Raw genomic sequence first — 27,780 nt, forward strand, 5'->3', positions numbered from 1 at the left:
GTGCAGACCCCTGAGCCAGAGCTGCCCCCCAGCCCCACTGTCCCTGAAGTCACCACGCCAGAGCCGGGCATCTACCACGGCATCTGTGAGTACCCTCTCTGGGGGCAGTGTCAGGGGAAGGAGGACCTTCACGGGTCGGGGGTGGGGAGGGAGTCATGGCCACTTGGGGCAGGGTTTCCCGGGACAGTTAGGCAGGTTGTACCTTGGCACAGAGACACCAGGCCCTGGGATAAGTCAGGGCTGAAACCAGCCTGCACTGGCGACACTGGCCCGGGCAGGGCTGCATCCCTTCAGAGGAGGGGTCCTCCTGGCAGTGTGCCCTCCCAGAGGGGCACTTCTGCATTTCACACGCAGACGTCTTACGTGTTAGCTGCAGCCCTGACCCAGGAGGCGTCAGTCAGAGCCCAGAAGTTATAGAGCAAGAAGACATAAGAGCCAGAGAGACCTGGGCATCTGTCAGTCAGGGGTTTGAGTTGCCCCTTCAAACTGGACCACAGAGCAGGTGCTGCGGCAGAGAAGGTCTGCATCCTCCTGGCGCTAGGTGGGGTGGGGCAGCAGGAGTACCAGCCCAGGTGCCAGGTCTTCTGAGAAGTCAGAAATCTGGATTTTTACATGAAATCTCCAGATTTTTCAATGTTGGTGACTAATTTTACAGTATTTTAAAACGCCCTATGAGCCAAACAAAACACATGTGTTCGGCCAGCCGGCTGCTGGTTGGTGGCCTCTGAGCAAATCCCGTCTGGGTTTCGCTGTCTGTTCTTCTGTCTCCTCTGCCTGTGTGCCCTTCCAGCCAGTTCCTCTCTTACTCCGCGTACTTCCCACCAGCACCTCTGCCTGCATCCCAGGGAATCCTCAGGCCCAGCGTAGCGCTGTGATCTCTCCCACCGGTTCCCTGTTCACAAGGCTCTGCGGGCTTGCTCGCTGCGGCCTCCCCTCCTGCTCTTTCTTTTTTTTTTTTAATTTCTAAATTTTTTTATTTTTGGCTGCGTTGGGTCTTCTTTGCTGTGCGCAGGCTTTCTCTAGTTGCGGCGAGCAGGGGCTACTCTTTGTTGCGGTGTGCGGGCTTCGCATTGCGGTGGCTTCTCTTGTTGCGGAGCACGGGCTCTAGGCGCGCGGGCTCAGTAGTTGTGGCGCACGGGCTTAGCTGCTGCGCGGCATGTGGGATCTTCCCGGACCAGGGCTCGAACCCGTGTCCCCTGCATTGTCAGGCAGATTCTTAACCACTGCGCCACCAGGGAAGTCCCCCTGCTGCTCTTTCTTGCCCCCTTGTGCCTGTCATCTGCCTCCAGTTATCTTCTGAAAAGAAGAGACGTGCCATTGTCACGCCCCCTCCCCACATCCCCACCATCATCTCCAGAACGTAGCCGAAGCGGAATGTGTCAGAGTTTAGCCCCCTCCTTGCTCCGCTCCTCCCCGCCCCAGCCTCCCCCTGCAGGCTTCTGTTCCCTCACTCTCCATCCCTGCCATTGAGAAGATGTCGACTGTCGATTGGGTTCCCAAGAAGCAGCCTCTGAGATGGAGTTGACTGGGGCATGCTTTTGGGGGAGGGCAGGAAGCAGGGCTGGGCAGAGGGAGAACTGGGCCACGGGGCAGTCACACCAAGCCCTCTGCCAGCTCCACAGGGAGCTGCAAAGTCCCCTGAAAGTTGTCCCTGAGTTGAGTGAGGGGGCTGGGCCTTTACACTCCTGTGTTAACATGTCACTGGATATGGGCTGGGGAGGGGCAAAGCCAAGGTTAGTCACAAGTGGGGGGACTCAGCTGTGAGCTGTCAGCCGTCAGCACTCCCAGCCACTGGAGGGATGAGCCCTTCAACCCTGGGGATGGGAGGTGGGATCTGGGCGGTGCCCCACACTGTCCTCCACTCCGCCTTCTTAAGGCCTTGCTGTAATCCCATCCCATCCCCAGAAGCCTTCCCCACGGTGCCCACTGACAATTCAGCTCTCCCTCCCTCACTCCACAAGGACAAATTACCTCTTAGAAAAGACAAAGTCTTCCTTTGAATCCTCACAGCCCCTTACTCTCCAGAACTCTCTCTCAATTACTTTGGGACCTTGGGACAACCGAGTAATTTAAAAGCCAACCTAATGTAGTGAAGAGCCTGCTTTGAGGCTTGGTTGTGTATCCCATTCAGGCACTGTGCTGGGGCTTTCCCTCCCTTATCTCACTCACAGCTCTTATTCTCCTCATTTTTCAGATTAGATTAGGAAACTGAGGCTCCGAGAAATTGAGAAAGCCACCCAAAGTCACACAGCTAGTACAAGGCCAAGAACGGGACCAAGCATATCTGAATTCAAAGCCCAGGTCCTCACCACTCTACACACTCCCTGAGAGGCTGCCTGACCTCAGAGGTCTTTGGGAAGAGTCAGCATCCCCACAGAGCTGTAAGGTCCTGGAAGAGAGCAGTCATTTCTTGTTCAGTCTGGACTCCCCTAGGTTGGTCAGGATCCTGGGGGGCGGGGTCGGGGGGGGGGAACAATGGAACTTGAATTCCAATTGAGTTAAGCAAAAAAGAGAATTCCTTAGCTTATGCAACTGAAAAGATCAGGTGTTGCTAGTTTCCCCGTACTGCTGGATCCAGGTGTGCAAACGACGTCATCAAGCCTTGGCATCTCCCTGCATCTCTCTGCCCTGTTTCTTACTCTCTTGTCCGTCTCCCATTCAGACTCTGTCCACCTGGGAGCTCCTAGAAGCTCTACCTGGTAATCCCAGGTAAAAGAACTTCTGTTTCCCAATAAGTCCAACAGTTGTCCCAGAATTGTCTCCTCACCTGGCTCAGGTCACGTGCCCATCCTTAACTAATAATCACCGTGGCTCACCTTGGCGGGGAGGGAAGGGGGTGTGATGGAAAACATGGATTGGCCCAGCCTGGGTCAGAAGCCCATCTTTGGAGCCAAGGGTGAGGAGTCAGCCTCCCATACAGTGCTTCAGAGGAGGTTAGAGTGCCATAACCAGAGGAAGGGAGGGAGGGAGGGAGGGAGGAAGGAAGGAAGGAAGGAAGGAAGGAAGGAAGGAAGGAAGGAAGGAAGGAAGGAAGGAAGGCAGGCAGGCAGGCAGGCAGGCAGGCAGGCAGGCAGGCAGGCAGGCCAGAAGCAGCCAGTGTCCTCTTCCTCTGATGATTTCCCCAAAGATGCTGCATCTGATGATTTCCCCAAAGATGCTGTCTGTAAATGTCTGTCCCACTGAACCGGCTTCTGACCTTTCTCAGAAGTGTTATTTCAGTGCCTTTGGGAGTTTTGCCCTGGAGTAGCGCTCCCAGACCTTTTTGCTGCAAGGGAAGTGTAATTTCTCTGCGTCTCTACTCAGCAGGAAGGCAGAAGAACCTCCTGATCAAGGACCCTCTGCCCGTTTTGAGGCCTGTGATTTCCGAATCTCTCTTCTCTGAACCTTTGGCTTTCTCCTCATTGTATCACAAATCCTAACCCTACTTTCCCAGCCTGTGCAAATGAAGAGAGCTTTGATAAAGTGACCCAGGGGGGATGCGTTGGGGTTGGTAAATACGGCCAATCCTGTTAATGTTTTGAACGGGGATATATGACTTGCTAATTTGCAGATGACACTAATTTTGGAAGTTTTGCCAATATCAGCGGTGATGAATAGGAAAGGAGCTGAGAGAGTTGAAACATGGGAGAGAAATAACAAAATTAATTTCCATTTATATAAATACTAATTGATACAAATGAATATGGAACACGGATATCAGCTCAAAAAGGAGAGTCATCCATCACTTTCAGAGCAGCCTCGATTAGATGGCATCATAGTGCATCTTGCCAGGCAGACGAAGGGGTGGCAGGCTTGGGAGCGTCTGGGGTGCTGCCTCTTGTTTCGAGGGGGAGGTGGCATTTCTCCCTCACAGGGATCCCCCTGATCTAAATCCACTCCCTCCTCCACCTCCAGGCCTTCTCCATCTCAGGAATGGTACCCACAGCTACTCTGTCCCTTGGGTCAGAAACATTTTCTCTCTTCGTTAATTCCATACAGGCCATTGAGAACCCTGGCAAGGCTGTCTCCAAAACAGGTCCTGAACCTGTCCACTTTGCCCCCGTTTTCACCACTACCGCCTTTGTCCCGGCCACAGGTATCCCAATTGCCTCCTCCCTGGCCTCCCTATGGAGTCCAACCCCAGTGCGCTTTCCAAGACACGGGTCCGATCATGTCACTTCTCGGCTTCCACATCTAAGCCTCCCTAGCTGCCCACTGCAGAGAAGAAAATCCAGACTTCGTGACATGATCTGGCCTCCACCTAACCTTCTGACCTCATTTTCCTCCACCTTCTACCTCAGTCACTTGGTTCCAACCACAGATCAAATATGTTCCCATCCCAGGGCCTTTGCCCTTCCTGCCCTCTCAGCCTAGAATGTTCTTCCAGAAATGCTACAGAATGGCGGCCTCCTTCTTATCACCCAGCTCTCAGCTCAAATGTCACCTCCTCAGAAAGGCCCTCCGTGGCCAGCCCTATTCCTGCTTAGTTAGTCCCTGTCTTATCTCTTTCATTTTTTTCATGGTATTCATCACTCTATGGAACTATCAGATTATTTTTTTAGTGTGTGTTCATTGTCTGTCTTCACTGCAGTGGAAGCTCCTAGAGAGATTTTGCTGTGTATTTACCCCTGAATCTCCAGTGCCAAGAACAGGGCTTGGTACCATAGTAGCAATATGTTTACCATTGACTGTGATTTTGGTGAAACTCAAATGATTGTATTTTGATTCATTTACCTACACGTATCTACTAAACACATACTCTTCAATCAATCATTTATTTTTTTTAAAAAAGCCTTAATGGACCATCTGTTTTCAGGCAATATTCTAGGCTCTGGAGATAACAACAGTGAAACACAGCTAACAGAGCCCCTGCCCTCAGGGAGCTTCCATCTTAGTGGGAAAGACTGATGAAAACAAATAAGCAAATCAATGTAGAACATCTTGTGACAAAAAATAAAGCAGAGGAAGGGTTTTGAGAGTGATGGGAGAGGGTGCTATTTGAGTTCAGGTGGCTGGCAGGGCCTCTCTGAGGAGATGACAATTGAACACAGACTCATCATGAGAAGGAATGCATCAGTTAGCTTCTGCTGTGAAACAAACCAACCCCAAATTTAGCAGCTTAATATAACCACCATTAATTGTGATTTATCATAATTCAGTGGCTTGGCTGGGCATTCCTTTGCATCTGAGCCGGGCTGGCCTCTGCTGGCCCTGCTCATGTGTCTAGTCAGCTGGCAGATGGGCTGGCAGCTGAATGACCTAGGATGTCTTCACCCCCATGGCCTGCAATTGGGAGGCTAGCCTGGCTCCTTCACATGGCAAGACTCCAGGTGTGGAAAGAGAGGCCAAACCCCTGTATACATGCGCTTTACAGCCTCTGCGTGCTTCACTTTTGCTTCTGTCCCATTGGCCAAAGCAAATCACATGGCCCAGATCAGGAAGTGAAGAAATAGACTCCACTTCTGGATGGGAGAAGCGGCAAAAATCACGTTGCAAAGAGACAAGGACTCGGTGGGAGGAATTTGTGGCCATGTTGCAGGCTTCTGGTGCTGTGAGAAGCTATGATGTGCCCAGGACCATGCTGGTCACACATCTGTTTCATGTGCCCCCAAGATGCTCAGAGTTACCTTGGCACCATGGAGCGCAGAGGGGAGGGATCTGAGACCAAGTTACAAAATGTATGTTGGAAACGACAGGGGCGTAGGAGAGGAAGCCACGCTCCAGGGAGGTCACGTGGCTTGGCCTCCCTTCCAGCCGCAAGGACGTCTGCAACCTCCCTGAGCTGAAATGGGTGGAGCTGCGTGAATCCAGGCTTCCTTCCTCCAGTGCTACGGTGCTGGCATTCTGTGAAAGTTGCAACAAGTGTGACTCTTTGGAACACAACCACCCAAAAGAGTGCTAAAGTAGGCCCCCAGTTCTCCAAGGGTAGAAGAGTTCATGGGGCGTGGTCCTGGTCCTGCTGTAACGGGAGACCATTCAGGAAAGAGAAACTCCAGCCAGATATTAGATAGAGATTCATCGGCTTTGCACTTTCTGGGCAAATGAATGACTCACCTGGGCAGTTTTGCCCAGAAGTTCACTCCTAAATGCTCCCTGATGGAGAAGGGGTGGAACAAGGGCAAGAGCATGGGAGTGTCACCATGGGTCACTTCCTTTACCTTGAATCCTTTACCTTGAATCCTCATGATAGCAGCCAATTTGCATAAAATGTCCATTTCCGACGCTGTGGCTCACTGCTGCAGCCCCCTCTATTTAGTTACTTGTTTAATCATTCCATCTGTACTGAGCTCCTACTGTGTGGCAGGTACTGTGCCAAGCTCTGGGGGCACAGCGAGCTAGCAAAACAGATGGGATTTCTGCCCTCAGGGCAGATGGGTATTTACCAAACGATCACAAGATCACAGTGGTGACCAGAGCATGCAAGGGGAAGTTCACAGTGACATGGCAGGCTGTGAGTGGAGGCTTGATGTGGTCAAAGAAGTTGGGAGGGCTTCCCTGAGGAAGTAGCTGGAATCTGAAGGATGAGCACAAGTTAGCCTAGGCCATGTGAGTTCAGGAGGGAGAGAACAGCATGTGCAAAGGCCCTGTGGTGGGAGAGGGGAATGTGAATATGAGGGACTGAAAGACAGTCTGAGTGGAGCAAGGGATTTTGGGTGCAAGATGAGGTTAGAGAAGTAGGCAGAAGGCAGATGACGAAGCCTGCTGGCCAAGCAGCATGGGAAGCCACGCTAAGGTGTTAAGCATGGGGTGGGCAACGTGATTGATAAGTGGAGAAAAGACCCAGGGCTGTGTGCAAGTTTAAACCACACCGGCGCACTCATCCTGCAGACATTTCCTGAGCATCAACAGTGACCCAGGCCCAAGGGCCACGGAGAGGAAAGGTGCAGAGCCCACTCTGAAGGCCCTTTCACTGAAGTCTGGGCTTTCCAGGTGGTAGAATGCAGAGGCTGAAGATCACTCCTCTTCCTCTCTCCATCTTGGGTACCTCCTCTGGAACCTCTGATGTTCACGGGACACTTTTCTTCCTGCTGCAGGCCTCCAGCTGAATTTCACCGCCTCCTGGGGAGACCTGCATTACCTGGGGCTCACAGGCCTGGAAGTGGTGGGCAAGGACGGCCAGGCACTGCCCATCAACCTGCACCAGATCTCTGCCTCCCCCAGAGACTTAAATGACCTTCCTGAGCACACCAACAACTCCCGGACCCTGGACAAGTGAGTGTCTGTAAGAAGTGCAAGGCTCATGACAGCAGGGGTTCGGGGACCTGATCTGTATCGTAGGTTTCAGACTCAACCGTCAGCCGGCATCTCCTATTCCACCTTCTCCCAGCCATCCCATGAGGTCTGGGGTCTGCCCATTTTATACTCAAGGGAAACTGAGGCCCAGGAAAGGGCCACACAACTGCAAGAGGTAGGCAGGATTGGAAGCCAGGCTCTCCTGCTTCCAGACCCAGGTGTGCTTTGTGTTTTCTTCACGGTGCTTAGCATGGGCCTCGCACATGGTGGCTGCTTGGTAAGCCTTTAGCTCGGTGTTTAGGCGTGAGGGACCCCACCTCTCGGGGGCTGAAAGCTTTCCCCTCCCTGAGGTCAGAGGTGATGGCTGAGGAAGTCTCCACAGGTGGCTACAGCTGCACTTTCCTCTGCATTTGTCAGACTCATAAGCCCAGGTTGGGTCAAGTCAATAAGAGAACACAAGCCTGAATATAGCATTGATCCACGGGGCCCCAGAACCTGCAGACTGGCACTTGGCCCCCCTGAATCAGGACAGCTGTCAGGCTTAGGCCCTGCCTGGAGGTGCAAACAAGAAGAGTCTAGGGGAGTCAGAGGGATGAGAGTTCAAATCCTGTCTCTGCCCCTTACCAGCTAGTTTCTTAACCTCTCCAATAGTAATAGTCGTGATAATAATAATAATAACGGAAATTATAACTGCCATTTTTTGAGCATTTATTAAATGCCAGACACTGGACCATGCTAAGCAGGTTGCAGATATTCATTCATTTAAACCTCAAACAGCCCAAAGAGGCCCCCACTCTACAGATGAAGAAACTGAGGTACAGAGAGGTTAAAATTGTCACCCACACTAGTTGAGCGGCAGAGTCATGATTTGAACACGGGTCCATGGGAGACCAACACCCATACATTTAACCACTAAGTTATGCCTCAGTTTCCTTATCAGTAGAATGGGGACAATAATTCCCATGTCTGGAGGGCGGGAGGGGGATTGCCACATCACAGCTGCGACCCGTCCCTGGCCCAGAGCGTGTGTGGGGTCCATGGTGGGCTCCTACCTGCTTTCCTCTAAGGTGCCCCTTAGCCGCGGCCCTCACAGCCTGCTGTCATTCATTGCCTGCTCACGGGCCATCTTGGCGAGTCACACTCCTGCACACTGTGGTCCCTGCTGCCGATTGGAAAGGTGATCAGCTCATGGCTGGCCCTGCTTGTTCATCCACACCCACCCTCTACCCAGATTGTGTTGCAGCAAATCCCAAGTCTGATAGTATTTCATCTCTACATATTTCAGTATGTAGCTCTAAACAATAAGGACTTAAACATAATCTGAGTACCATTATTCCACCTAAATAACTAACAGTCATTTCTCAAATTACTAGATATCCTGCATGTTTCTATTTTCCTGACCACCTTTTTCCCCCTTTTATAACAGTTTGTTTCTTGAATTGACATCCAGGTAAGGTCCATACATTGTGATTGGTTGTTATGCCTCGTTTTAAAAAAATTTGGGGGGAATTCCCTGGCAGTCCAGTGGTTAGGACTCTACAGTTCCACTGCAGAGGGCCCAGGTTCGATCCCTAGTCGGGGAACTAAGATCCCGCAAACCAAGTGGCGCGGCCAAAAAATAATTTTTTTTTTAATTTAAAAATTTTATTTATTTATTTATTTTTAAATTTTTATTGAAATATAGTTGATTTACAATGTTTCGTTAGTTTAGGGTAAGCAGCAAAGTGATTCAGATATATATATCTATATATTCATATTCCTTTTTTAGATTCTTTTCCATTACAGGTTATTACAAAATATTGAGTAGAGTTCCCTGTGCTACACAGTGGGTCCTTGTTGGTTGTCTATTTTATATATAGTAATGTGTATATTTTAATCCCAAACTCCTAATTTATCCCTCCCCCACCTCTTTCCACTTTGGTAACCATAAGTTTGTTTTCTATGACTGTGAGTCTATTTCTATTTTGTAAGTAAGTTCCTTTGTAGGTTGATATGTCCCTTAAGCCTCTCATAATCTCTAGGTTCCCTTCCATCTTTCTTCTTTTTTTCCTTATAAATTATCTGTTGAAGAAACCAGGGTTTTTGCCCTGTTGAGTCTGGATTTTACTGGCTGCATCGCTATGGTATCGTTTAGCCTGTTCTTCAGGCCCCTGTATTTCTTGTAAATTGTTCACCAGATCTAGAGGCCTGATCAGATTGAGGTTTGACCATTAGGGCAAGACATAACCATCAGGGCGTGGATGTCACTGTGTATTCCCTTCAGGACTCATGGAATATCTGGTTGTCAGGCTTTCTGTGATGTTGGCAGCCAATACGTAGTGGTTAGATCTATTACTCTATTAGGGGTTGTGAAACAGTGATACACTGATCCTATCACTTTTTTTTTTTGTCAGTAAAGGGAAAATTTCCCTCAATTATTTGGTTACTTTTTTTTTTTTTTTTTTAATTTATTTATTTATTTATTTTTGGCTGTGTTGGGTCTTCGTTTCTGTGCGAGGGCTTTCTCCAGTTGCGGCGAGCGGGGGCCACTCTTCATCGTGGTGCGTGAGCCTCTCACTATCGCGGCCTCTCTTGTTGCAGAGCACAGGCTCCAGACGCGCAGGCTCAGTAGTTGTGGCTCACGGGCCCAGTTGCTCCGCGGCATGTGGGATCTTCCCAGACCAGGGCTCGAACCCGTGTCCCCTGCACTGGCAGGCAGACCCTCAACCACTGCACCACCAGGGAAGCCCTATTTGGTTACTTTGAGGTACAATTCAAACAGGAAAGACAACCTAAATGTTTGATTCTTTCCCTTTATTTTTCAGTTTTCAAAAGAGCAAATTGTTTCTCTAGCATCCTTTAAAACATTTGTTTGCTTTTGACTACCATAAACTCATGGATTTAAACCTACTGTGTTTGAAGGGTTTCAATCTATTACGGTTTTTATCCTATTGATGCTCAAATTGATCCCTCTTTGGACATTGGGACCTCCCAAATCCTTTTGTAAAATAGTAGTCTCTGATAGCTGCCTTGCTTTCTGATGTGACAAGGTAGTCCAGGTTCCTCTTTTATGTGTATTGTCCCAGGCATGGAATCAGCTATTTCTCCAAGAAGCCCAGGTTCCTTCTAGTGGGAAATGGTATTTAGAGACCATAATCTAGCCTCTAGGGATGCTCATTGCTTCTGGGTCAATCCTTGTTTCTAGGCTTTTTTTGTGGACAGAGCTAGGAAGTATCATTTAGATATTCTTGAGGGTGTCTATAGGGACCTCTCTTCACTGTCAGCTATAAACGCTTCATCGGTTCTCTCCACTCTCAGAATTGGGCAGTAGTTTTGCTTTGGAGGTGGCACCATATCTAGGACAGAGAGGTAATTGCTTTGGGGAGGAAATAGAAGGTTCTCTAGCGTTAGACCTCAGTCAGCTTAATTCCACAAACACCCCAGGGTTAAATTGCTGAATTTCCTCAGTTTTAAGATGCCAGCAATTGTAAGACACACCATCCATCAATTTAATAACAGCCTTTTAGAGAAAAAAAGAAACATTACCTCCTTGGATGAACACTTCGATTGTAAGATTTATTCCAAGTCCAAAACTTCAAAATGTAAGAGGAAAAACATAAAGTTTATTTTAAAATCTAGGAAACGTGGGGCCTTCCCTGGCAGTCCAGTGGTTAAGAATCCGTGCTCCCAATGCAGGGGGCATGGATTCGATCCCTGGTCTGGAAACTAAGATCCCACATGCTGCGCCACCAAAATAAATCAATAGAATGTTTAAAAAAAAAAAAAAAATCTAGGAAGTGTGGCAGCAGCCTGTGTCCCTCCCAGGGCAGCAGCTTCAAAGCCACCAGGAAAATGGGAGGGTGAGGGGAGGGGGTCGCCCAAGAGGCTGAGAGTTGGGCCCCTATCTCCAGGGCCAGGCCTCTCAGTGGTAGTGAGATCAGGGCTGGGGTCTGGGCTGAGGTGTGCTGGGCAGAGTTGGGAAGGATGAGGCAGGATGTCTCAAGCAGGAGAACCAGAAACTGGCCAGGATGGGACTGCAGTGTGGTGACAAGCTCTTTTAGAACATGAGGGTGCGGGGGGCTCCCTCCCAGCGGTGGCGGGCTGCCCTGGGATACCCAGGCTGGGTGACTACAGGCCAGACCATCTCCCCCAAGAGGCACCTGCCCCTTCTTGTACTTGTCCCACGCCAGGAGCTGCCAAGTTCACCCTGGTGCTTTAGTGTCTTTCTCCCCCAGCACAAGAAAGAAGGAATAGAATTCTTTCAAAATGTACCATGGAGTCAATACATCACTTTATAGAAATTTGGGAAAATAGAAATAGTCACCCCCCCATCCCCTCTGACAGAAATATATCTTTCACTTTTGCATAATCTCTCCTGGCCCTTGTCCTCATTTTACAGCATTAAAATCAGTGCCCCTGCCATCCCATAGCCTGCCTTTTCCCGTCACTGCGTCATCCTTGTGATCGTCATTTTAACTACCGTACAGATTTACTGAACTTTTCCCTATTTTGAGACCTTTTAGGGTTTGCTTCTTTGTTGCTAGTGTAAGTAGTATCTTGGTGCAGATAGCTTTTTGACATGTTGAATAAATTTTTCTTAGGGGGAATAAATTCTAGAAATGGGATCTCTGGGTTAAAGGGTCCTAAAAAATAGCACACACCCCCATCCCCATTTTAAAAACCTTGATGATTGCTTCACTGTACCTTTAACAGCACAGACTGTTATTTTTCCCCTTGTTTTCCTATTCTGTCTAACTTCACAGATGAGAGATGGCTCCTCACTGTTGCTTTAATTAGTCTCACCTCCCCTTAATGAGCCAGATCCAGCCAGGCTCGTGCCAGGCAGGGGCTGCCATGGGGAGAGGAGTGGGTGTAGACCCTACACTGTGAGTTCTCCCAGCAGACCGGGCTGCCCCCATCTCTCCGCTCCTTCCCCACTGAGTGCAGGTTAATCGATGGAGCCAACATCACGATGGAGGATGAGCATATGTGGCTGATCCCCTTCTCGCCGGGGCTGGACCACGTGGTCACGATCCACTTCGACAGAGCCGAAAGCATCGCAGGCCTGCGCTTCTGGAACTACAATAAATCTCCCGAGGACACCTATCGAGGGGTAAGCCGGGCAACAGCAGCCGCGCTCAGTCCGCTGTCAGGGAAACAGCACCTTGATGAACGGCTGGCGTGGCTGCCAGAGAGGAGCATAAATCCTTCAGAACTTTCCAGATGAAGCTGCGGGAGGTTACAGCCAGGGAGAGAGAGCTGCTCCTTTTCCTTCTTCTGCAAACAGCAAATGCAGGCTAAAGAGCCCAGGGCAGACTCGGAGAACTGCAGTGCCTTGTCTCTTCTGGGGGTTCAGGGGTCCTCAGCAGGCCCAGCCCCAACTCACAGTGGTCGGTTGCAGCCCTGCTGTTCACTGAGCGCTTTGGGGGCCAGGCCCGGGCTGAGGGCTTCTCACGCCTTTGTCATCTCATTGGACCCGCATCCCAGCCTCTGGGAGGCAGGTGTTATTACCCCCATCTTTCAAGGTATTGAAAACTGAGGTTCAGAGAGGTCCAGTCACTCGTCTCAGGTCACACAGCTAGAGGCCCAGTCTACGTCTGCTGAGCTTGGAGCCTACACTCTTAATTTCCACTCTATGTTCTTCTCCTTCTGGGTGTGAAAAAGCAGGAGCCTCTGTTGGCATGTGGAAAAGAGCATCAGAAGTGCCCCCTTTCATGGGCTTTTCTGACCCGTGTGACCATGAACCATGAGACATTTGTCCCCTCCCACTACATGGAAGTGATGATGACAAGGTCACCTAAAATATAGCAATGCAGTTAGGGCCCTAAATGCACAAGGCTCTGCGTCTGAATCCCCCCTCTGACCCTTACCAGCTGTGTGACCTTTGGCAAGTGGCCCACCTTCCCTGGACCTCAGTTTCCTCGTCTGTAAAAGGAGGAGGAGGAGGAGGAGGATACCTGCCTCTGGCCCACGGAAGTTGACAAAGCCAGGACCCGGCCTGTGAGGGTGCTGTGAGCCCAGGTCTGGGTCCTCAATACGCCCAGGGACTTAAGACTGTGGTGGTTTATCACAGCGGAGTGAGCAGCCCCCAGCCCCCCGGCGGCTCCTCTGAGCGTGCAGTTTACAAACCCTCCCCAGGCCGCCCTGGTGTCTTTGTAAGCGTGCTCTTGGGTCGAGCGCGAGTGAAATGTCAGCTATATTGGGGTTAAAGAAACATTCTTTTGCCTCAACTCGTGCCTCTGGGCCTTTCCCTTCCCTTGAGCGAATCCCTCTTTCCAGTTGAGCTTCCACGACCTGGATTTACCGCCTGGAAACGTTGGGCCCAGAGCCCCTGCTTCCCAGGTCGGGCCCCCGCCAGCCTTGGTGCCAGTGATGAATGGCCACCACGGGAGGGGGGCTGAGCGCCATCTGAGAGGGCGATCCCAGGGCACAGAGTAATGGGAACTCTGGCCCCTCGCTCCCCAGGGAAGTGCATCAGATGCCTACCCCACAAGGCACCACTGGGTACCCTGGCTCTGAGCCCCTGGCATGAGGTTAGAGCCAGGCCTGGCACTCCAGGAGGTGGGCGTCACACCCCTCCAGTGTGTCCTTGGGCAAATTACTTAGCCTCTCTGAACTCTAGTTTCCTTAGCTATAAGATGGAGGTGATAATAAAAGCCCCTTCTGAGGCAATGAACCGGGGTCTGGGGAAGTCAGAGATGCTCCCAGGAGGCGGTGGTGGCCCTAGAAGAGGGACAGGGACTTCCTGGACCTCTGCTTTGCTCTGTTGCCAGCTTCACTTCAGGTGGCTTTCTCCTCCGGGCCAACCCTGGCAGCTCTGGGCTTGCATCCTGCATGCTCCAAGTCTAGCAGAGCAAGCCAGCAAAACCCCCAAGAGCCACGCTGATTGTTCTGGTCGAGTTCCATCACCCCGAACCAACCACATGGCCAGTGGGTGACAGTTCTCTGTTTAGCCAGGCCTGAGTCACAGGTCCAGCCTTGGGGCCCAGGCAGGAATTAGGCTTGAGGAAAGCAGAGTGGAGGTGTAGTGACAGCTTTGGGGTCGCCATTTCCAGCCCCTCTACACCTTTTAGGTTTATGCACCCTGTGACTGACTGACTGAGTTACGGGGGCTCCCTAAATGCTGAAGGGTGAAGAGCCCCAGGGTACGTTGTTATCCATGAGACCCAGGACAGGGCCCCTTCCTTTCCTCACGGAGAAGCCCTCTGTGTCTCCCGGGGTGAAACACCACCAGTTTGGTCAGCAGCTGGCTGGGCTGCCAACCATGAAGGTGGAGTGAGGCGCCAAGGAGCCCTGATTCCAAAATGTGGAGTCAGAGAGGGTACTGGCTTAGCCCCCTCTCTGCTCACCTACCAGCCTCCTTCCCCGGGGGACAGAGTTGAGCCACCTCAGATCCTGCCATTAGGCTTTGATATTTACTGGCAGATCCTGGCCATCCGGCTGGCAAGGGGGCCATGGTGGCCCAGATCCAATCAATTCAGCAAGCTCCTACTGTATGCCAGGCCCAGAGGCGGATGTAGAGATAATCCAGCTGGGGTCTCTGCCATCAGGGGAGACCCCGAAACCACGGAGGACGCAGCTAGGGAGTACATGCCCTTAAAAGGACAAGCCAAGGGCTGTGAGAAAGAATATCAGGAAGGGGCCCATTTCTGTCGCAGGGGAAGGTGCTAGGAGAGGAGGTGAGGTATGAACCAGGGTTTGGAGAAGGATCAGTCTAGGCTAACACTGGTCCAGTGTGTATTTTGTGCAAGGCACTGTTCTGTTCTGGAGACTTAATATAAGTCAGCTCCTCGTTGAGCCCATTTAACAGATGAGGAAATTGAGGCAGGGAGGTCAAGTAACTTGCACAACTACTCATGGTGGATCTCAGAGCAGCTGAGTCCATGCCCTTGACCACCATGTCATACCTGCTCAGGCCACTGCAGCTGAGTAGACTGGGGAAGGTCTGCATGTGTCCACCGTGGCTGGGGCCTCACCTGCCTGCTCCCCTGCTATCCGTCCAGTGCCCAGCACAGAGTAGGGATGGCACTGGAAAGGGGACCCCGGCCAAGTGGTCTGGTCTGGGAGAAAGGCCTGGGGGCTCTGTGAAGGCCCCCAGTCATACATGCCAGCTGCCGGCAGCACCAGCCACGCCAGCGCTCACCGCCCTCCTCACGCTGGCTCCTGCTTTTCAGGCTTGTTATTTCTTTTGTTTGCTAGGCCAAAGTCGTCCACGTCTCCCTGGATGGCCTGTGCGTCTCCCCTCCTGAGGGCTTCCTCATCCGGAAGGGGCCGGGCAACTGCCACTTTGATTTTGCTCAAGAAATCCTCTTTGTGGACTACCTGCAGCCCTGCCCGCTGCCCCCGCCAGCCCAGAGGTGAGGGGAGCGGCTCCATGAATGGTCCCTCCCGGCCCAAGGGCGCTGGCTTTGCGTCGTGCTCTGAAACGTGTACCTAAAGGGTTTTGAAATGATGATCAAACACATTGCTTTTCAACTTGGCTGTTTTCTAAAGCTTAGCCAAGCCTCTCTGGAAGCCTGGGGGATGTACCCACCTTGTCTGGGGATGTTTGGGTTTCTCACAGTCTGGAGCGCTTGAGGTTTTAAATGCTTCGTTGTGCTTCCTGCTGGGAAGAGAGGCTCAAGCCTGCCTAGATTCCAGAAATGCCTGCTGGCCAATTCGGGGAAGGGCCTTCCTCCTCTTGTTTCTGTATTCCTGATTTAGAAAGATTCAAAGAGAAAAATAGAGCCTAACATTTCATGGATTCACTGGGATTGCTTGGCCCGTCTCAGCTGCCATTAAGTTCATAACAATTTGTAAATGCCACGTTAAGTTTATTCATTTAAACCCCCTGATGTCCAAGTACCAGAGGCCAAGCTCTCAAAACAAAATGAGCTTCCCTCCACTGTAGCTGGGATCACTCCTTGGGCCAGATACTGGGAATAGTCACTTAATTATAACACTGCCCTTGAAACTGAATAAAACCAGGCCAGGGCTGGAGGGCACTGGCCGTGGACCAGGGAGAGAAGCCCCGCGGGGAGGAGTCTGGAGGAGGAGAGAGGCTCCCTCCCGTGTGCCTGCTGTGAGCCAGATGCTTTGTAGTCATCCTTCAGGGAATCCTTCCAACCACCCTTTGAAGCAGGGATTGTTAAGCCCATTTCACAGATGTGGGAACTGAGGCCCAGGCAAGTGAAGCCGCTTGCTCAAGATCATGAAGCAAAGACTTCAGGGCTCTCCCCACCTCCCTGCCTCCTCTCCCTGCCCGCCTCCCATCCCACCCCACACTTCAGCCCATCTGGCTGCTTTCTGGGACAAACATCAACTGTCTAGCCCCGTCCCACCTCAGGGCCTTTGTTCTGGGTGCTCTTTGGCTTGGAAGGCTCAGCTCTGACTCTTCCCATGGCTGCCTCCTCCTTAGCTCAGACATCACTTCCCTGATTACCGCCTGGGGTAGCCTGCCCCCTCCCAGCACTCCACCCCATCGGCCCATCGTGGGTCTCACTCAGCTCTCAGAACAGTGTGGACTTACCTTGTTCATGAAGGGGCTAAAGTCGGGTGGGGTGATTAATAAGAGTGTGGACCCTGGAACCAGACAACCTCAGGTCACATCCCACTTCTGCCACCGCCCAGCTGTGTGACCTTGAGCAAGTGACTTCACTTCCCTGTGCTCCACTTTCCTCACCCACAACCCAGGGGTGTGAGAGCACCCACCTCCCAGGGTTGTTTTGAGGAACGTGAGTCAAACCCGAGGTGACGAGCCTCCCCCAGTAGATGGGAAACTCCGGAAGCTTGTCTGTCCTTCCCCCACTGCCTCCCCGGGGGATCACTGACCAGCGACTCGGGCCACTGCAATCCTCTGCTTCCTGGTGCTGTTCTGTTGTTTTTTCAGACTGGACACAAAGAGCCTGGAGCGGGCGAGCATGGACTATGAGGCGCCCCTGATGCCCTGTGGCTGTATCCTTCCTCCTCCACCCGCCTCGCATCCCAGGCACTGGCTCTATGCCCAGAGCCCAGGGAGAGGGCGAGGCCCTTGTGGCCCCCTCACGGGCCCTGAGGTGGGGTCTGGGCCTCAGCTGCTGCCCTGGGGTTTCAGCCAGACCACAGCCAAGGCAGCTGGAGCCCATGCAGGGAAACTAAGGGGAGGATGGGAGAGCTCCCGGGTCCTTGGGAACACTGGGTGCTGCTGGGACCGAGGAGTTCCAGGCCCCGCCCCCCTGGTGGGCTGAGGTTCAGGAGGCAGCATCGAGGACTGCACCTGGGAGGGGCCAGAGAAGCTGGAACTGACCCCGGGACTGGGCTGGGGGCTCTCCTTCAACCAGGCAGGGAGGAGGTGAAGAGAGAAGAGAAGGAATCATAGCTCAAATGTGCTGGACCCTTTCTGCCGCCCAGCACTGTTTGCAGTAGGTCGCCTGTATGAACCTCCTGTGTTAGCCCCGTGAGGTGGGTACTGCATCCCCATTTCACAGCTGAGAAAACTGAGGCACAGAGAGGTTAACTAACTTGCCAGGCCACCTAGCCAGGAAGGGGTAGGACCAGGTTAGTGAACACAGATAGCCTGGCTCTCTCACTAGCCTTTTCTCCCTCCGGCTTTATCGCCTGGGGACCACCCTACCACTTCTCAGGCTTCCCGGCCTGCCTGCTCCTGGGGATGCTGGGAGCCAGTGGGGAACAGAGCTGAGGAAGGGCTGGATGCCCGGTTGTCTGTGTGAGGCGCAGTCAGCAATGCGGGAGTGGGGGGGGGTGTCACCCTGCCAGGGCCCATCCCCCCAATGCTGTGATGCTCCCGCATCCCCCCTCCCCGTTCACGCCCTGCACACTTGAAACGGGTGGAGCAGGGAACAGGCACTCTGTTCGTGTCATTTTACAACCAGGGAAACTGAGGCAGGAGGTAGTTTGAGTCCTGGTCACTGTTCAGCTCTAAATACTGAGTTTGTGACAGATGCGTCCCCATCCTGCCAGCTCCCTGGAGCGCACCCTCCCCGCCTGTCCTCCTACCTCCTGGGGCCTGGAGAAAGCTTTTGAATTCTTAAAACACACATACACACACTCATACACAGTTTAAATTAAAGAAAATTTCATGCCACATACATTTTGATTGACTTCAGTCTCAAAGGAAAAAGAAATCATTTTTTTCTCTCATTCATCTCTATAAACATATATATATATATATATATATATATATATATATATATATATATCCCTTTTATCTTTGTAATTGTTTCCCTCTGTTCTCCAGAAAATTAAGCCTGTTTTTCCTTAATAACATGCTCCAGTCATTTTCCAGTTTCAGCTGCTGACCAGCTGGGGTGACCCCTATTACATCGGTCTTACCAGCCTGGAGCTGTATGACGAACGGGGAGAAAAAATCCCTCTGTCGGAAAACAGTATCCTTTCTAGGCAGAAGGGGGGCTCCACCCAGACTGCAGGGAGCATGGGAGGGTCGGGGGAAGAAGCAGAATCCTCAAATGTAGAGAGAAATGTCCCTTTAGGAACCAGACCTGGAAATTAAAAATGCCACTGGGCTCTGCTTACGGTCAGATGTGACCCTTGCAAAGCAGAGAGGAGCTCCCAGGCACACCTGCCAAGACATCCATAAAACAAAGAGTCCTGTGGTCCAGGAATTTGGGAGAGGCTACCAAGTGCAGCCCCCTCTTGGAGAACCACAGACACTTTGGAGTTGTAAAGGCTCTGACAAGGCCTGTAGGGAGAAACCTGTTCTATTGTGTTCAACCCAGTGTGTCCTGAATTTATTGACCATGGAGCCCTTTGCTCACAGAATGCCGACACCAGAATTAGCAAACTGTTAGCCCAATGGGTTTTTACATGTTTTGAGTTAGTCGCTAATATGTTTTAAAAATCAGCAGGTTTCAGATGACAACCCAATCTTCAGCTTCTCTTGGGAAGTTGGCAGTGCGAGGCCACAGTCCTGCATAGTGACGATGGCTGGACCTGAGTGTCTGCTGCCCTTTCTCCCCAAGCGCATCCACCTGCTTGATCCCAGTCCTCTACCTCCACTGTTACCTCCCAGGCCCCAGAAACATAGTGCTAATATTCACCAAGGGCTCACTCGGTGCCAGGGCTTGTCCCATGTACCTCATTTGCCCTCACAACAATCTTGTGAAGTGAGGCACAGAGAGGTTGAGTAACTTACCCAAGGTCACACAGCCAGTGAGCTGGGAGTCTGGCTCCAAAGACCATGCTCTTGACCACTGAGCTGTCCTGCTTCCCTTTGATATAACCTGCACGACCCCTCTGGGCTCTTGATCTGTGATCCCTGACGCACCAGTTAGGGAACTACCAGAGCAGGTCAAACCCCCGAAAGCCTCCCTTGCATCTCTTTGGGGTCCCTGGGTTCTGATTGGATCCTTTTCTGCTTTGCCCTGGTGGCATGGCACCATGCTCCTCACCTGGGATAAGTGATTCTTGGTGGTTTTGATCGTTATTAGTGATTCCTTAGATGTATAAGTCTTCATCCATTCTGGGACATAGAGACGTTTATTCCCATTTTACAGATGAGGAAACAAGCCCAGAGATAGCCCATGACTTGCCCAAGATCTCACAGGTCAGGATGGCAGAGCCAGAGCTGGGACCATGTCCTCTCCGTCCACATTAACACCCATCCGTTGAGTAGCAAGAGCTGAGTCAGGCTCCGCCCCCCACATCCTTCCAGTCTCGGTAGGGTGGTCACACGCCAAGGCAGAATCCAGCCATGACCCCGTCCATCCCCTCGCAAAGGAAAACCTTCTCAGAGTCTGCCCTCCACTCGCCAAAGAGACAGCAACAGTTTTTCTTCCCGCCTCCAGCACTTCCATGAAACCCATCTTTTTCAGCCTGCTCTCTGCCTGCTTTCCTCCCCTTTCCTTGAAACTGGCCACGCCTCCACTCTCACCCCGACTCCCCTCAGCCTCCTTGCTTTCATTTTCCCCAGAACATGTCTAATTTGGCTGTCACTCCTCTGGCTGCCCGGAGCAGCAGATGGCGGCTCTGCCCGCCAGGCGCGCCCGCCCTGGCGTCCCCTGAGCCGCGCCATCAGCCTGATGGAGGCTGGCGGCCGCAAGAGTGGCCCACGGTGCGCGGTGCTGAGCACTCTGCTTTGGGTTATGAGAGCTTAGAGGCGCCCACAGATATCGCCGCCTTCCCCGACAGCGTCAACTCTCTGGAGGGCGTGTGTGGGGACGTGCGGACCCCCGACAAGCTCATCGACCAAGTGAACGACACCAATGACGGCAGACACATGTGGCTGGCTCCCATCCTGCCTGGCCTGGTGGGTTCCGGAGGCTCTCAGCCCTGGGGTGGATGGGGGGGCTTTCTGTCCCTGGTCTCAGTGACACATCTTTCTTCCAGGTTAACCTCGAACAAGTCAAAATGCCCAGGGACTGCCAGGAAGGCTCGGGTCTTTGCTGACACATCTGACGGGTTGGCTGTTCCTGGCCAGAGTTCTTTCCCTTTGCTCTGAGGGTGCATATTATAAGGGGACACCAGGGAGATGAAGGGCCACATTGGACTCTGAGGCCAGGAGCCCAGTGCAGCGGTCCTGGGGGCTTGGGCATCTGTCGATCCCTGCAAGACATCCCTCTCTGGTTCTCTTTTCTGCCCCTTCCTCTCTCTGAAGAGTCCACTCTGTCCTCTTCTTCCCAGCCCCAGCCTCTCCACATTCACTGTTTCTGCTCCCTTTTTATGTCACTGGGCACTTGACCCCAACCTTGCCCTCTCTCTGGCCTCAGACCTGCCTGGTAAGCTCTTCCAACCAACTGACTCAGTCTCCCAGGTCTCAGACTCTGCAGTTGGTCCTGCCTGTCTCTTTGCTCCAAGGCCTGATGGCGAACCTAGGGGTGGGCCTTTGCCCGCCTGGGCCTGGTCGATAGCGGTAGAGAGGGAGGTGAGAGACCAGGAGATGGGACGGGTTGGGTAGCACCCCCTAGCCTCTCAGTCACGGGGCCAGATGCCTGGGTAGATGTGCAGCAGGGGCTGGGCATCTACCCCTGTGACCACTGGGTGGGAAGATAAGGGGTACATTTTCCTCTCAAAACCCTCACAGGAAGGGGCAGCACCCCTTCAATGGTCCATCAGCTTCCCTTGAGAAGAGGCCAAACCCCTCAGCCCCACCACTGCAAAAGGGAACCATATAGATCTATCAGCCCTCCGACCTGGGGCTGCAAACTGGTGGCCCCCTGGCCAGTCCAGCCTGCTGCCATCTTGACCTTGGCCAGCAGGCATTTGCCAACGTCTTTCACATGAAGGCCTTTGGGTGTAGAGCAGTTTCTCCGTCTCTCCCTCTTCTAGCTGGACTCAAACATTTGTATCCAGTTGAACGCTGTGGGCAACTGAGTTTGAGGACCCTCCTCTAGACCTTTATTATTTCCACGGTACAAGCAGAAGGCTGACCCTTTCCACATCCCCCTACGTCCTCTTGGGGCTGAGACCCAGGGCTGGGACAAAACGAAGTCTGCAGCCTGTGGCCAACACTGAATTCTTACTGCTTTATTCTGTCTTGCAAGGGGCCCCCTAATATTTGCGAGTCTTTGTTGGGGGTGAGGAACTGGTGGAGGCTGTTGGGTCCCACTTTACTAGCTGATCTGCCACGGATCGGGACACCTTCCTCCCCCTCCCCCAGCAGAGGTTCAGAGATCTCCGCTGAAAATCACCCAGCAGTGCCTTCAGGGCCACTCGGCTGTGCTTTTCATTTATGACTCGGAGAAAGGACAAACAGGGGTCAAGGCTGTGCTGATTGCTCGGAGGTCGTGCCTCTTGACTCTGGAGCTGGGGACCGCTCCCTTGGCCCCTGGAGCCCCAGACTGTGTTTCTGGACCTGACCTGGAGGGAAGGGAAGGGCGCACCCAGTTCTCCGCGGGCATTTAAATGACGGCCATGCCAGGCCCGGAAAACAGGCCTTTCAACAGCCAGCTCAGCGGTTTGTTGCAAACGCAGCCACACGTGACCTGACTCAAGATGGCCTGCAAGGAGAAGAAAGGCAGCGGGAACCCCACGCACAGCGGTCCCGAGCAGCCCAGGCGGCTCACCTGGGCCGGCACTGCCGCGGGCACCCACCGCCCTCGCGCCCCGGCCCACGCCTGGCACCCCGGGCCCAGCCCAGTGCCTCTGTTCCCAAACATGCCTGTTTTAATTAGTTCTTCTCTCTGACAGGTGAACCGGGTTTATGTGATTTTCGATCGGCCTACCACGGTGTCAATGATCAAACTGTGGAATTACGCAAAAACACCCCATCGAGGAGTGAAGGAGTTTGGCGTAAGTACTTACTGGCTGAGTTTTTGGAGATAATTATGCTTGTTGGTAATTAGGCTGCCGGCAATTATCATTTGTTGCAGTTCGATTTACTTTTCTCGGCTGCAACCTTAGACACAAGTGCCTGGTCCTCAGAGGCAGGGAGATTTGCCATCCAACCGTGAATTCAAAACCTCCAAGTGATTTGAATCATCACCCCGAAAAAAACAGAGTGGCTTTTCTTTCATCTTTTCTTCTCGAATCGTACTGGTGTAGGGAGCTCTTCCTGCCGGAGGCGACTCTGGGGTAGGGAGAGCTAGGGTCCTGGGGGACCAGAGACCCGAGTTTGCCTCCCAGCCCTGCCACATGGGCGAAAGATTTTAGCCCTTTGAGCCTCAGCTTCCCCATCTGCAACGTGGGGCTAATCCAGGCGCCTTTCCTGGTCGTCGTGAAGATTTGAAATCATAACATGGGCCGTGCACCTAGTAGGCGAGGCTCTGAGCAGTGATGCACTTTGCCCGAGGTCACACGTGGGAAGGACGAGGGGGATGATGGACCACACGCCACACAGCCCTTCCTCTGTCTGTCCAGCTCCTGGTGGATGACTTGCTCGTGTACAATGGGATCCTGGCCATGGTGGGCCACCTGGTCAGGGGCATCCTGCCCACGTGCGAGCCCACAGTACCCTACCACACCATCCTCTTCACCGAGGACACGGACATCTGTCACCAGGAGAAGCACACCGCCATCAGGTGCGCCCCGAGCCGGCTCCGTGACCTCACCTCCCCTGCCGGCCCTAACGAGGAAGGATGGCAGGGACACGTGGCCTGGAGCCTGATGGAACCTTCTGGCTTTTCCCTCCCCGCAGTAACCAGGTGGAGGATCAGGACGTGCAGATGATGAATGAAAACCAAATCGTTACCAACTCGAAAAGGAAGCAGAATGCAGCTGACCCAGGTCAGTTTCCTTCTCTGCCCAGAGCACCCCTCCCACCCCCCTTCAGGAGTCTGGTCGGAACAGAGAAGGAGCTGGCAGCATCACACACCGTCTCTCGCCCCTGCCAGCCCTCAGACCCCTCTCTTCCACCCAGGAGCCTTCCCCGGGGGGCTGCGGGGGGGGCTGATGGGGGCAGAACCCCGGGAGCAATGTGGTGCGCTTCCCAGAAGCCAAGCCTTGCATGTACAGAGGGAAAAGGGCCATGAAGGGCAGAAGCGCTATATTGAAAGGGTTGCCCTGGGCCGCGGGAAACCAGGAGAGGATGCGCAGGGCGAGGGCTTCCCAGAGGAGGGATGCTCGAGCTGGATCCCGAAAGATGCTCAGGGTTGGTCGGGCAGAGGGAACAGCGTGGCGGAGCCTGCTCCGAGCTCGAGGCTGCTGGGGGCGGAGGCCAGGTCTCCAGGGGCCGTGAATGGCAACCCCAGTCAGTCTGGATTTCACCCCAGGGGTATGGGGCAGCCCTCGGGGATGGTGGCTGGGTGACACTGCTCCCTCTGTGCTCTCCCTCGACAGCCTTACGCCCCAAAACCTGCATCAGCGAGAAGGAGACAGCGAGACGCTGGCGGTGCTGACCGCTGAGGGAGGGGGAGCTGGTCGTCTCAGCCGGGGTGGGGCTCCGTCACCCGGCCCCCACTCAGCACCCATGTCCCCCGCCCTCAGGCCTCCGTGTGGGCCAGTCCAGACCCCGGACCCCAAGAGCTGGAAGGGAGCTGCAGCGTGGAGGGAGCCCGCTGGAGAGAAGGGACTCAAGGGGTGAACGGCCCTGGGAAATACAGGAGTTCTGGGCAGGTGGAAGAAGGGGTGTGGTGTGGCCTTCCACTGTCCCCCGCGGTCCTGGGCCCAGCTGCAGGGAGCCCGGGGTCCCCTGGCTCCGTGGCTCTACCGTGAGATCCAGCAAAGCAGGGCCCGAGTCCGCTGAGGCCTGTCGTGGGATCCGCGGGCTCAGCCTGACTCCAGGCAGGACGGTACCATGGCCAGCCGTGCCAGGGCCTGGAGTATGGCTGAGCGGGCAGTGGAGGCCAGGCGTCAGACACCAACACCGACAGGCGTGGGGTCCTGCCTTCCGAGGCCCCTGCTGACGGGCCAGCAGCTCCCACCCCCACCACATCCCCGCCTCATCTGGGGGCTGCGGAGCCAGCGGAGCAGGTGGGACTTTCCCCTGGACCCTCCTAGATGTCTAGCCTGGACTGCTACCACCCCTTCACCCATCCTGGGTCCCGCCCAGGCCCAGCTGAGAAGGAGGGATCCCCTGAGGGGAGCTGGTCCTGCAGGGCCTCTGTCCTCTGGTCAAGCCCAAGAAGGGATCTGCCAAGGGCATGTGTCCTGCTGAGCAACGGAGGGAGCTGAACCCACCAGCGGCCTAGAGCCGGCCCCACCCTGGCCTGCGGGGCCTTGTCCCTGAGGAGCTGCCCGGCCCAGATAGGACAGGTGGGCAGCGTCATACCCCAGAGGGCCAGTAGGACCCACCCAGATGCCTTCTGGATGCAGGGCCCGGAGACAGAGGACCGGTGCCACGGCCCCACCCTCGGGCCCCAGAGGCCCCGCCCCCTTCCGCTGGAACGAGCCTGGAGGGGGCGGGGCCCTCACTCCCCGCCTGTCCCTGCCCTCGGTCTGATCCAGGCTTTTCGCGCTTGCTGTCTCCCTTTCCACCTGTCCTTGACCCCGTGTCCTGGGCGTCAGACAGTGAGGTTCTTGGTGCCGGGGGTCCCCACCCCTGCTCCCTCATCGAGCAGCTTCCCAGCAAGTTGGAAATAAGGTTGCACCCCCAGCTGTGTGAAGCCCAAAACGCATCTATTTCCACCTGTGTAACAAGCTCGGATCAGGGACCTAATTGGTTTCCCAGTGGTGGGTAATTTCTTGTTCCAAATATTAATCCGTGGTTTTCCTGGCGCCCGGCCCAGCCCCGCCGCGTTACTGCACTCAAAGTAGTTCCTATGCAACCAAAAGCCCCAGCAAATACTTTATGAGCTTTGCAGCTTCAGCTGAGCAGCTATGCAAATGCGCTTCTCATTTGGAGCGTGGTGCTGATGTGAAGATAAGGAATTGTTTCTCCCGGAGAAGATCCATCATTTCTGTAGCTTGCAAGCCCCCGGCTGCCCTGCTCACCTCCCAGATGTGGCAAGCGCCTCCGGGGCCTCGGGGCTCCCAGGAGACCTGACCAGCTTTTAGTGACCAAAACCAGTGCCGTGGCTTTCAAGGGAGCCCAGCCTTCCATCCCCGCCGAGGCACGTGTACAGGTCAGACGTGTCCGGGAGATTGCACGAACACCGCACACTCTTGCTCCTGGAATCTCAGTTGATGTTTAGAATAATTGTATGTACCATGCAATTTAGGGGGGGGGAAAAGCTGTACAGGCATTAACTCTCTATTTTTTTCTCTTGCAAAATCAATAAAAGATGTTGTTAAGAATATGGTCTGATGCACTGGATTTGGGCTCAGACAGAGGGAGCCTGTGCTGCCGCCAAGAACTGAGTCAGAGTCCGCTGGAGGCTGGCTGTTCCCTCTTCCCACCTGCAAATGGGGTCGTGGTCCTGGCCAGGTAATAGAAGCCCGTACGTTTATAGTGGTTATTACCTGCTTGGCACTAACTCATTTCATCCGCATGCAACCCTGTAGGGTAGGTATGATTATGATCCTCCTTTTACAGACAAGGGAACCAGGGCACAGAGAGGCTGAGTAACTTGCCCAAGACACACAGCTTGGGGAGCTATTAGACAATACACAAATCCTGAGATAACCAAGGGAGAGCTGAGACGGGGTGAAATTCCCTGGGCCCTGGGGTTTCCCTTCAGCATGTGTGGATTCTGAAAGCCCAGCCCCCAGATGCTGGATTGCTGGCTCCTCCTGCGGTTCCCCACGCCCCTGCGTCCTTTAGGGGTGAGCACTGGCATCTGGATAAAGCAGCCCTTGAGTGGGAAGAAGGTTCAGTTGAAGGGGCCAGGGGTCTAGACTGCAGCTCGGTTGCCAGCAATTGCATTGGCACTAGGTAAGAGGGCCCTCTGGAGACCCCACCTCCCTCCACTGAACCAGCGAGAGAGGAGAGGGCCTCTGTCCTGCCTGAATGCAGGGAAAATGGCAGGGCCTCTAGGGGGCCTGCCCCAGCCCCTGCTCCCCTCTGAGTTCCTGTGAATACAGAAGGGCCCTGCTCTGCCAGCCACCCTGGTGCTGCCAGGGCTTGTGTCTCTGCGCCAGCCCTGGAGACCCTAAACGCAGGCCAGCCCTTCCCGCATTCCAGCTGTGGGCTGTGAGGCCGGCCGGGCATCCCAACTTCTAAGCCTCTCCAGCCACCAGCCAGGGCCCTGGGCCTGGGTCCCTGTTGCTCAGGAGCCAGGCAAGCAACGTCGGGGAGCAAAGCTGGCCTTCAAGGACCTGGTCAACAGGGCAGCACGGGCCCCTTCTAGGGGGCAGCTGCAGCTCAGCACCCAGGGGCCCTCAAGGCCAGATCTTCAGGGGTTTTAAGGGAAGCCAGGAATCCAGGTGTTTTAATTATTTTTAATGTGAAATCTGACTTTTAAATGTTGGCTCTAAATTGTTAAGTTAAAGTAAACACTGAGTGAGCCAAATAAATCCGGTTACAAGTCCTGTGAAGCCGACCGTCCACCCCGGCTCCCACTCCAGCTCAGCCTGAACATCAGCCCCCCTCCCTTCCTGGCCCCCGGGAGGTTTTGGTCCCTGACCCCTGGCTCCATGAGTGCCCAGGGCTGGTTCCCCCCCCCAGCCCTCCTTGCCTCTCCAGGGAGGTAAAGGGAGGGAGGGGATTATTCCTGAGAACTCAGCCCCGCCCCTCAGTCCCCAGGGGCAGAAAGGCAGGGGTCAGTGGGGTAACCTTTGCCGACTGGAGCTACAGTCCCCAGCCCCAGCCCTCCTGGAGAACAGAGACCTCCCTCTCTCTCCACATCCCGCCTCCTGTTCCCTGCATCCCACCCCGACCCTGAAAACACAGGGGTGTAAATCAGCCCCAAACCATAGCTGTCAGTTGGCACGCAGACCACGCAGGGGCTCGTTGGCACCCAGGCATGGTCTGCTGGGAGTGAATCTTGGCCACAGCTGACAAGAGGGTTAAGGCAGAGCAGGCACAGGCCCCCAGGGGAGCCTCCCCGCAGGCCTGCGTGCCCTGGGGACCTGCCTTCTCTGCTCTTCAGTGGGAAGGACCGGCTTCTGTATGTTTGTCTGGCTCCAGGCAGTTCCAGCACTGGCACCATGACCTCAGAAGGGCCCAGAGGGTCCCGCAGAGCCTGCCAAGGCTGTTTCTGTAGCCAGACAGGTGACAGCTGCCCCATGCCCAGACATGTTTGCTGAGACGCCCTGGGTCCCTCCGCAGGCCTCACCTCCCACCCCACCTGGAGCCAGGATGGTCCTTTCCCGAGGCTCCAGGCACCCCCTGGCCTCTGA

General features: G+C 54.0%; 1 protein-coding gene across 7 annotated transcripts in view; it reads left to right on the forward strand.

Moving 5' to 3' along the window:
• The window catches only part of KATNIP (katanin interacting protein), a 194,908-nt gene extending 169,145 nt beyond the window's left edge, over positions 1-25,763 (forward strand). For all 7 annotated transcript variants that reach the window (XM_068524188.1, XM_068524190.1, XM_068524184.1 and 4 more), the window contains 11 exons: positions 7-85; positions 7,014-7,191; positions 12,139-12,304; positions 15,391-15,548; positions 17,060-17,124; positions 18,444-18,554; positions 20,295-20,434; positions 22,315-22,416; positions 22,984-23,144; positions 23,261-23,349; positions 23,902-25,763. In XM_068524188.1, the coding sequence (XP_068380289.1) occupies positions 7-85; positions 7,014-7,191; positions 12,139-12,304; positions 15,391-15,548; positions 17,060-17,124; positions 18,444-18,554; positions 20,295-20,434; positions 22,315-22,416; positions 22,984-23,144; positions 23,261-23,349; positions 23,902-23,960 (1,308 nt within the window). In that variant the 3' untranslated portion in view covers positions 23,961-25,763. The remainder of the gene's footprint in view (positions 1-6; positions 86-7,013; positions 7,192-12,138; positions 12,305-15,390; positions 15,549-17,059; positions 17,125-18,443; positions 18,555-20,294; positions 20,435-22,314; positions 22,417-22,983; positions 23,145-23,260; positions 23,350-23,901) is intronic.
• Positions 25,764-27,780: the final 2,017 nt, after the last annotated feature.

The sequence above is a fragment of the Eschrichtius robustus genome, chromosome 16 (genome assembly GCF_028021215.1).
Source record: "Eschrichtius robustus isolate mEscRob2 chromosome 16, mEscRob2.pri, whole genome shotgun sequence".
NCBI lineage: Eukaryota > Metazoa > Chordata > Mammalia > Artiodactyla > Eschrichtiidae > Eschrichtius > Eschrichtius robustus.